Source organism: Periophthalmus magnuspinnatus, chromosome 9 (assembly GCF_009829125.3).
Source record: "Periophthalmus magnuspinnatus isolate fPerMag1 chromosome 9, fPerMag1.2.pri, whole genome shotgun sequence".
Taxonomy (NCBI): domain Eukaryota; kingdom Metazoa; phylum Chordata; class Actinopteri; order Gobiiformes; family Gobiidae; genus Periophthalmus; species Periophthalmus magnuspinnatus.
In genome coordinates this window covers 8,596,511-8,607,333 of record NC_047134.1, presented here as the reverse complement: position 1 = coordinate 8,607,333, position 10,823 = coordinate 8,596,511, and the positions used below count along the sequence as shown (strand labels likewise).

Below are 10,823 nucleotides of genomic sequence, written 5' to 3'. Positions count from 1 at the left end.
GCTACAATATCCTTTTCTTAGGGATGTTTTACGTTATCAGAGATACCTATGTTATCATATTCCCAGATATCGGTATCGGTCCTATATTGAAAGTATTTGGCACTGATATTTTTGCAGCGCCCCAGTCTCTGCGTGCCCATGTGCTATCAGTTTGTTCTCAGTGCATCCGATTTGTCTTTTTGATTTTATATTCCAGATAATAGCTTAATTAGGCCTGTCACGATAACAAATTTTGAAGTGCAACATATTGCAAAAGTATGTCTGTGTAACCCCTCAGTTGTCCAGGTATGAGCCATAGTAAGAGAAAAATTTTTGTTCCTGTTGACAGAATAGAATTTTTCTTTTAGCATTGCTGAAGTAAATATAGATAATAAACAACAATACTGCAACTAATTTATGCCACTGATGCAACAACCCAAGAGCAGATTTCAATCACAAAAACTACTCAATCTTTTTTTTATTATTTTTTTTTAATCATGAGCTGCCATAAAAAAATTAAACACTTAAGAACTTAGTTTGCATCTGTAATGAATCATTAAAAGTTATTAATTCAACATTTTTATGGCCTAAATCTTATCCTACAGCCAAAAAAGAAACCACAAATTTCCCAGTAGTGCAAAGAAAATGTACACATGATAAATATTGCCCCTACCAAAAACTTATATTCCAACTTTCCTATATAGAACGATAAGACGATATAGTGAATATAATGACAGGCCTATGTTTAATATCAGTTATCGTCCATAACAGCAAAACAAATACCTGTATCCTCCCAAAAAAGACCCACATCAGACCATCTCTACCATCGCCTTAAACAACCCCTGCAGTTCTTCCTTTTCCCACTTCACAAACAGTCTGTCGACTGTATCTTAGAATTCCAGTTTTCAGTTACCTTGCATGACTAGTCTATTTTATTTTTTATTTTTATTTTTTTACTTTTTATTTTTTTAAAGATGCATTGTTTTTTCACTTGATTGTTTATATCTGACACAAGGTTTCAATTTAAAATTGCATTGTAGAATTTACTTTTTGTTTTGTTTTTTCAATTGAATAAGGAGCAAGGGCTTGAAATAAATGACTAGTTTTATATATTTTCAAAAAATGGTCCAATCTTCACTGGGTAAGAAACAAGGGTATACATGATGCATTCTGAAAAGAAATGTTTGACACAATCTGTGCCTTGATTCTTGTAAAATGTGTGACACGACAGTATTGGAATATACATCTTAAATAAATACACTGAAAGTTTGCTACGCTTGGTCATTTTTTTGTTCATGTATTTTTCAATCTGCTGTTTACGTGGCAATAAACAAAGTCTGCAAACTATGATACTCAGGAATATACTTGACACTCATTACCAATTCAGATACCAAGGTGATAGTAAAAATCCTCTTTCTTTAGACAATAGAATGTGATTTTCAACATTAAATGGTAGTACTTTCTTTTAAATTCCCATGTGGCTTTATATCTGTGTAGTTCCATAGTGGTCCATGGGCGTATACTAGTCTATGTGGTCTTACGTTTGTTCTGAAACATATTTTTAGCATCAATACTTGCTCAAATGAGTATCTACTTTTGATACAAATTTTAATGTTGTTTAATATATGATTTCAATACTTTTGACTTACCTAGTTTTCCCTTATAATAAACTTGTTTATGGACCTTTAACAGTTAGTTTAAAGTGAAATGTAGGCCTATATGTCTGTTTTCTAAATTATGAATTATGAAATCTTTTGTCACACAAGATATGTGATTATGTTCCCAAGTTTAGTTGACGGTTGCGGTTGGATAAGAAGATATGAAGTATTCTTCGGATTTTGACAAAAATTAAATAGACAGATCAAGTTTGGTGGTGTTAACAGTAACACGCATACACAATTTAGCTAAGCAAATCATTTGTGGCTCAATGAGTGTTGCAAAACTCGTAAATTATGTAGAGAGCATTGAAGTAACCAATGATATTTTCCCGAGTTTTGACTTGCAGGTTTTGTTCACCTGTAATTACACCGCGAACTACCGGCAGTCTTAAGTAATTCATGCTGTGTGCACGGATAATTAAAAGCTTATAATAATTTGTTTTCACGCTTTGTTCCTTTTCTTTCTTTGTGACCGGCCTGTGGGACAAATCCGGGGAAAAGTGTTCGGATTGCCTGAGGCGTGAAGAGGGTGCTTTTTTCTGGTATGTCGGGCTCAAGTCAAGTCAGTTTAGTTTCATTTTAACTGCATGATAGCCCGTACACCGCGAAAGACTGACCGACATGCAGTAACATTTAGCGGATAGTTTTTGAGGTCGGAAGTGGAATGATCTTTTATCGTTTTTAGTTTAATCCCTCTTTTTAGCAACTCTAATGTGCTAACCGCTAGCTGCTAAGCGGTGTTTGCTAACGGTAAGTCTGTTGTGGCTGGTTGCTAATGTGTAATAAACCAAACAAGTGCTACCGGATGTTTTGTATCGTTATAAAACCCCAAATAACCCTTTAAGGTAAACTGAAAGGTGTTGGTTTATATTAAAATAGGCCAAAGGAGCTAAAAACAGCTAATAACAAATACATATCTAGGCTGTCAGTTTATCTTTACTGGTTGCTAACGTTTTAGTAAAAATGTAATTTATTTTTTGGGCCATCATCTTAAAATATGAAAAAAAAAACTTGTCAAGTTTTTATAAGTTGGGTTAAATACATTTTTGCTCTCTATTGTGTATACTATATTAAGTTGTCATTGTTTGATTTGACAAAGTTAGATAGTAACTTTGTCAAATCAAAGGGTTATAAAGGGTTATGAAGAGTTTAGTCAACTAAACCCTTTATAGTGCATACGACAATTTTTTCTAAAACATAATTAACAACTGGATTATATATATATATATATATATATATATATATATATATATATATATATATATATATATATATATATATACACACACACACACATACATATAATCATGTGTGTGTATATATATATATATAATCATGTGTGTGTATATATATATATATATCATGTGTGTGTGTGTGTATATATATATATATATATAATTCATTCTAATCTTTTTGCCATTTTGATAAACTTGATAAACATTTTGATACACAATATTAAAAGTAAATGACAACACCTTTGTTATGTTAAATGAATAAAGTGTGAGAAAAATGCCCTCCCTGTGTATATAAATTGTCTCTGGATTTTGGATGGACAGTTTATGACCTAGAGAGATTCCATTTTAGAACTTGGTGCTATTTTTTTTTTTAATCTTTTCTTCATAAACTGCACCTTAAAATATTCACCACAGGTACTATCCCACCAAACCAAGTCAGAATAAGAAAAATATATTGATCATCAGTATGCTTTAACTTCTGCTGTTTTATAGGAAATCACATCTACATTTCTTGGAAAACTCAAGCATGGCAGATGAAAATACACAGTTTTGTGGAAACTGGTAAGGACACATACCATGAGTGAGTATATGATAAGGCTGCACTGCTGCTCGGAGTGAAATATCTCTCTTTTGTAGCAAACATGACATTCCTGAAGCAAACTTTACTACTCACGAGATCCACTGTCACCGGAACATTGCTCTGTGTGACGTGTGCCAGGAGCCTGTTCCCCGGTCAGACCTGCACAGCCACAAGCAACAGGAGCACTCCCAGGCAAGGAGCAAGTTTTATGATTCATCATCATCATGTAATGTGGAATGTCCTTGTGCAATTATCAGATCACTAGGGAGAACTATATAAGTACTGTAGTAATCATTACAATAAACAGTGACAACACTTTTGCTTTAATTTCAGATTTTGTGCAAGTGTGGCCTGAAGATTGATAAAAAGCTCTTTGACGTCCATCAGGTATTAATATTTGTTTAATGTGTTTTTTATTGGCATGTATTATGTATAGCAAAATAAATAGCCTTTGGACAGTAGTTAGTCCATTCACAATGCTGTGAACCCCTTTGGCAACCACACCTTTATCCAGGCTTGGAACGACATGCCTCAAACTCAGATTTTATTACTAAGAGGTTAGTTCAGGTTATACTGGACTAATTCAGTCAGAACCCTGAGGACCTATGCATACAGCTGCAGGGCCAGATTTAGATTTGCACTATACATATCTGAGTAACAAACTGTATGTGATTATGTTTAATGAGTGTTTTACCTGGTTTCAGACCGCTGAATGTCCTCAGCGTCTGGTGCCGTGCCCATACTGCGACCTGGAGCTAGTCTTCAGCCAGTCTAAAGAACACGAGGAGTACTGCGGCACTCGCACAGAGCCCTGTCCACGATGCAGGTGCAATGTGATGCTGAGGGATCAGGCCATCCACCCTTTTCTCTGTGGCAACCTCACCCCTCCCCAGGAGAGGAACAACAGCAGGGCCAGCCCCCCTCCAGGAGAACCCCAGCTCCCTGCATCCTGGTTTGAATCACACTCCATCCGGAATCACCTGCGCGCTCAGGACCGAGGTCCCAAGAACAACAACATCAGTGCAGCTGAGAACGTCAACAGATATGCTCCTCCTGACTGGAAGAACTCTGCTCCAAGGAATATGTTGAACCACCGTAAGTCTAATTTTGTCATCATCAGATTAGCACAAAAACAAATCAGGCTAATGGTGCTAATCAGGTTAGTAATTTCAAGGGCTCTCATTGAAAGTCTTTATGAAGTGAATAAACTGTCTTGTGTATTTCACTTGATAGATGAACTCATCTGCACCCTTCACATGTTGTTTTTGCAGTGCTGGAGAACAGTGACTTTGAATCTCACAGCAGCAGGCTCTGGCTCCAACAGAACGTACTGGATGAGGACTCCTCTGGTCTGGACTACATGCTGGCCCTTAGCCTCCAGAGCGACAGTGAGGCAGGAGGAGCTGGAGGGGCTGGAGTGGGACAGCCCAGCCCCTGGAGCTCCATCTGGGATCAGAGACCAGCCAGCACCTCAGACAGCTCTCCCACTATCTGCAGCTCCTCCACAGCAGGAGGGGGGCCGGACCAGGGCTCAGCAGGTCAGACCATAGGAGGCGTTTGAGGCTCATCAAAGTCTATTTTATGCATGCCTTTTATTTTTTCCACAGTATAGTATTTTACTTTATTGGTTGGCAAAATTAATTCTTAGCTTGTGAATTTAGTTCCCTTTCATTGACAATCAACATGTAGGTGCTTATAATCCTGGTCATTCCTGTCCACAGAGATCATGCTGCCCTGTGAATTCTGTGAGGAGCTGTTTCCTGAAGAGGACCTCATCTTGCACCAGGTTGGTCACTTGCAATAGCTCTGTTTTTTCTTTGATTATGTTTATAGCTTCTTTAACTGTTGATTTGTGTTGTACTCATAGACTGTATATATAAATGGACATACCTAACCTGCTAGGCGCCGCGTTCCAAATAGGAAGTGATTATGGGCGCGCTTCTGGCTCCAGTTACATTTGAAAACTGTCGCACCTCTCCCTCTGTAAATGTTGCTGTCAGGCTCATCATTCTGGTCTTAAAATGTTCGTATTAACTCGCTCTACATGATCATGGAATTCTTTTTTTTTTTTTACTTTTGTATCTGTAATTCAAGATATGAACATTAATAAGTGACAAATCAGATGCCTTCTTTACTTCAGGTCGTTCTTGCTAGGGTTAGCAACAGGTTTGATTGACAGCATTGCTAAATGCCTGTCCCCTGCCAAATCAGCAGTGTGGATGAGAAGCTTCGCTCAAGATTGGCTCTTTGGTTGCTATGATACTCGCACTCAGAATTCCAAATATGGAACTCCGCTCCAAATTTGCCCCTATACAGTGAGGCAAATAAGTATTTGAACAGCTTGTGATTTTGCAAGTTCTCCCACTTAGAAATCATGAAGGGGTATGAAATTTTCATCTCAGGTGCATGTCCACTGTGAGAGACATAATCTAAAAAAAAATCTGGAAACCACATTGTATGATTTTTAAAATAATTTATTTGTATTTAACTGCTGCAAATAAGTATTTGAACACCTGAGAAAATCAACATTAATATTTGGTACAGTAGCCTTTGTTTGTAATTACAGAGGTCAAATGGTTCCTGTAGTTTTTCACCAGGTTTAGATTTAGATTTAGGCCCACTCTTCCACACAGATCTTCTCTAGATCAGTCAGTTTTCTGGGTTGTCACTGAGAAACACAGAGTTTGAGCTCCCTCCAAAGATTTTCTATTGGGTTTAGGTCTGGAGACTGGCTAGGCCACTCTAGAACCTTGATATGCTTCTTACGGAGCCACTCCTTGGTCATCCTGGCTGTGTGCTTCGGGTCATTGTCATGTTGGAAAACCCAGCCATGACCCATCTTCAATGCTCTAACTGAGGGAGGGAGGTTGTTCCCCAAAATCTCGCAATACATGGGCCCAGTCATCCTCTCCTTTATACAGTGCAGTCCCTGTCCCATGTGCAGAAAAACTCCCCTAAAGCATGATGCTACCACCCCCATGCTTCACAGTAGGGATGGTGTTCTTTGGATGGTACTCATCATTTTTCTTCCTCCAAACACGGCAAGTGGAATTAAGACAAAAAAGTTCTATTTTGGTCTCATCTGACTACATGACTTTCTCCCATGACTCCTCTGGATCATCCAAATGGTCATTGGCAAACTTAAGACAGGCCTGGACATGTGCTGATTTAAGCAGGGGAACCTTCCATGCCATGCATGATTTTAAACCATGACATCTTAGTGTATTACTAACAGTAACCTTGGAAACGGTGGTCCCAGCTCTTTTCAGGTCATTGATCAGCTCCTCCCGTGTAGTTCTGGGTTGATTCCTCACCTTTCTTAGGATCATTGAGACCCCACGAGGTGAGAGCTTGCAATAATTGCTCCAACAGTGGATCTTTTTTCACCAAGCTGCTCGGCAATTGCCCTGTAGCCCTTTCCAGACTTGTGAAGATCTACAATTTTGTCTCTTGTGCATTTTGACAGTTCTTTGGTCTTGGCCATGTTAGTAGTTGGAGTCTTACTGATTGTATGGGGTGGACAGGTGTCTTTATGCAGCTAACGACCTCAACAGGTGCTTCTAATTTAGGATAATAAGTGGAGTGGAGGTGGACTTTTTAAAGGTGGACTAACAGGTTTTTGAGGGTCAGAATTCTAGCTGACAGACAGGTGTTCAAATACGTATTTGCAGCAGTAACATACAAATAAATTATTTAAAAAATCATACAATGTGATTTCCAGATTTTTTTTTAGATTATGTGTCTCACAGTGGACATGCACCTGCAAAATCACAGGGTGTTCAAATACCCATTTGCCTCACTGTAACTGCTAGCCTCAGCTTTGTTTGACTGAATCCAAACACTATGGTTGTACTACAGACATAAGCTGTGATTCAGTACTGAGCAGTGTGAATAATTCTGCCATCTTTCTGACTTGCCTGTATTGTCCCTATCATGTTTCTCCACAGACTGGCTGCAGTCCAGCCTCCGCCTTTGCCTCCTTCAGTAAACATGGCTCTTCTCCTCCCAGAGAGGACAGGACGCCTCAGGACAACCCCGGATTTGTCTTCAAAAGCCTGAGTCAACCCAACCGTCTGACCTCCATGTTCTCCTCATTCCCCGAGTACCCCCGGCCGCTGTCCCCGTCCTACAGCCCCCCTGCCAGCCCACTAGAGGGAGACATTCTTATTCCCTGTGAGTTCTGTGGAGTCGCCCTAGAGGAGGCTGTGGTCTTTCATCATCAGGTGAGGCACATTTCATATATATGCAGTGATAACCCTGCCACAATGAACTATTTGTAATTAATGGGAGCAAAGGGTGTGGGATGAGACTGACAGACCGGTTGATGCAGTGTTTTTAGTGATGTGATAGATATAAATGGAAGCAGTTTGTGTCTCATTTAATGTATTCTCTATGTAATATTTTTCATGTATAATGTGTATAATATCACATATTGATACTGCATTAGCAAAAGGGTTTGGAGGGTTACATTATTGCCTCCAAATGGGCTTATGCATGACTATTCCTCTAAAAAGGGAATTTTTGATATCATATGTTTATTTTGATATTTTCTTTGTGAACAGGATAAATGTGACATGCGGCCTCAGGCATCTCTCCAACTGAATAATATGACAACATCTAATAAGAAACCACTGAACTCTTCTAAGGACATGGCCCTCAAATCTCCAGACTCTTCTAGAAGGATAAAACACCAAGGTAAACAGTAATTCCTTTGTAACTTTTTGTCTCCATAGAGATGTTATTGTTCTACCTCATAGAATGGGATTAAACTCTTCTATCTACATGTAGCAAAGCCAGTGATGCCACTAGGTCAGGTTACATGTCAGATCTATGTAGAGGCAAGCTCGTTCTCATAAGATTGCAAGTTTTTCAAGATATTTTAGTGAAATAAAACATTTGTAATTGAAAATAACAATGTAATCTGGATAGTTTTTATGCCCCTAAAGCGATAACATCTCTATGGAGAAAAGCAGTTGGCGGATACTTCACCAGAAAAAGTGCATGTATTTTTATACATATTTTAACCATTACTTTTGAGCAGATGCCAACACTAAACTCTGAATATGCATTTGAAAACTGAATCATAAATTGATAGTTTACAGCACAATCTGACCATAATGAACTGATTTAGATGGAACTAGATGAGCTGATTATGTACAAGTTCCTCTCAAATAACGTTAGCCAACGTTTTTTTGAACATCAAACTCCTAAACAGAATCATGTATGCTTGTATTGATCACAGGCTCCTGAAAATGTGTTTGAAAACTCAAGGAAAATAAAAAAAAAATGATTTAGACACTTTAAATCAAGCTTATGTGCGCATTGTGTCACCATAGTAACTGCTGAACATTCTTCCATAGACATGCATGCAATACCTCCCCAGTGTGATGTCACTGCAAAATAGCAATAGCTTTCACTTGTCACTATGAAGCATCAATATTACCAGCTCGTTAACAGTGATTTAAAGTGAGGCCATCATTGGACAAACCTACTGAGTTGTTCTTCTTCATTACAGCAGACGTACCGGATGAGTTTTTCCAATTTGATGAGGACACATCAGCAGAGCCCAGTGTGTGGCCTCCTCACAGAGCGCACAGACACAGAAAACCCTCCAACAGTGACCAGGCTCTTTGCGAAGGAGATATGAGCGTGGGAGCTGTATCTCAAAGGGGGTAAGATATACTACACAGAGGTAGTTTATGATGTGCAGAAGAACTAGGGGTAGGATTTAAAACGTTTAGAGTTGTTCATACACCCTCTCAAATTTACTGAATGTATCAACTGTATTCCTTAATTATTGTCTATTTTGTCTTTATGATCATGTATTTTAAAACATTTATTGATTATTATACTTGATACTAAATGTTTTGAGCACCCCTCCAGGGTGATGTCACTGCAAACACTGCTGCCAGATGTGTTTTTAGATTGTCTGAAAACTCAAGAAAAAAATACAAAAATGGATTTAAACACATTTTCAGGAGCCTGTGATTAATACAATTGGACATGGTCTTGTTTAGGAGTTTGTTTTTCAACAAAAAGGTGAGACTGACTGACTGAAAAACTGTTGGCTAATGCTAGCTAGCTCATGACTGTAATTTGTTTAACATCACAAATCAGCTTACCTGTTGAAGTTCCAACTAAGCCAGCTCTTTCTGGTCATATTGTATTAAAACAAAGCTCAGATTAAAGTCTAGCAGAGTCTCAGACAGAGCAGTGCCCCCGATTAGAGTCACCCTTTCCAGGGAATGTTGATGACATCTGCAAAGTATAAAAGTAATCAAATTAAAATCAGTTAAATCTATGAAATATTATATCTCTCTTTTATTGTAATTCTAAAGCGCAACTTTATACTTGCAGGCGAGCAGAAAATAAAGAGGGGTGGGACAACCGAAGGAATCACGCAACAAAGGTACAGCTGTTTGCTTGATGTTTACAGATTAATTTGTGAATATGAGTAGAGGGATGCAGGGGTTAGACCTGCCAGGAAACAAGATGTCTTGATAGACATATTTTAAACCTGAATTGTTCTGGGTGTTTATACTTTTTGTTTCGTTGCAGTTGCCCAAGAAGCAGAATGAAAAGCCACAGAGCGAGTGAGCTGGACTCAACTAAACTTTTTATATAAACCTTTGCCCCATTTAAAAAGTATAACGCCCCCCATTCTAAAGAAGTGCCTGCATTATTGTCCTAATTACAGTGGACATCAGATCACACACACATTCATCTTGTATCTGTGTATTTTTAATAAGCACGCCACCATTTACCAAAATGGTTGCCAGCCTAAAATGACTGGGATTGAAGCTTTCATTCCTTCTTATAGTCTTGTCAGTGTTCCCATTCCACTCAAGCACTTTTATTATTATCAAAAAGGGCTTATCAAAGGTATATGACAATGCTTTTAGTTATTTACAAAAAAATTATGATTTTTTGTATACTGTTACTTATTTTTGTTTTTATATAATTCAAACAGTCATTGTCATTGTGATAAAAAAATATAAATTGTATTTACTTGCAATAATGCATTTTGTAACCTCTAAATGGATATATAAAGTAGAATTATATGGATGCACATCAGTGTTTTTATGAGGACCATAGCTTAGACCAGGGGTGGGCAAACTTTTTGACTTTCGGGCCACAATCCGTTCTAAAATTTGACAGAGCGGCCGGGCCAGGAATATATATTACATTAGAGATTTGGTAACATGTAGCAAAGCAAGGCTCATTGTACAAATTATTTTCCTAATGTATTCATTAAATTAATAATTTATTAAAATACAGTAAAATAAACACAGCAGAAAAACTTTGAGGTTTACCCAAGGTACCAAGGTTTACCCTTACCTATTTTGATATCATTTGTTCACGTCTTTTGGG

The 10,823-nt window shown here is 38.0% G+C and overlaps 1 protein-coding gene across 1 annotated transcript; it reads left to right on the top strand.

Annotated features, from left to right (window-relative positions):
• The first annotated feature begins 2,155 nt into the window (after window positions 1-2,155).
• On the top strand, window positions 2,156-10,265 carry trafd1 (TRAF-type zinc finger domain containing 1). Its single transcript, XM_033972251.2, has 12 exons — window positions 2,156-2,387; window positions 3,365-3,433; window positions 3,509-3,644; window positions 3,786-3,839; window positions 4,157-4,547; window positions 4,724-4,990; window positions 5,174-5,238; window positions 7,400-7,675; window positions 8,015-8,147; window positions 8,968-9,124; window positions 9,810-9,861; window positions 10,011-10,265. The coding sequence occupies exons 2-12, from the start codon at window positions 3,399-3,401 to the stop codon at window positions 10,047-10,049; spliced, it is 1,605 nt and encodes a 534-aa protein (XP_033828142.1). The 5' UTR covers window positions 2,156-2,387; window positions 3,365-3,398; the 3' UTR covers window positions 10,050-10,265.
• The last annotated feature ends 558 nt before the right edge of the window (window positions 10,266-10,823 follow it).

Bases quoted from the DNA above. Each gene is read 5' to 3' on its own strand.
- trafd1 (XM_033972251.2), top strand. From the start codon at position 3,399: ATGGCAGATGAAAATACACAGTTTTGTGGAAACTG. The intron at 5,239-7,399 runs GTTGGTCACTTG...GTTTCTCCACAG, and splicing joins AGGACCTCATCTTGCACCAG to ACTGGCTGCAGTCCAGCCTC. The intron at 8,148-8,967 runs GTAAACAGTAAT...TCTTCATTACAG, and splicing joins TAGAAGGATAAAACACCAAG to CAGACGTACCGGATGAGTTT.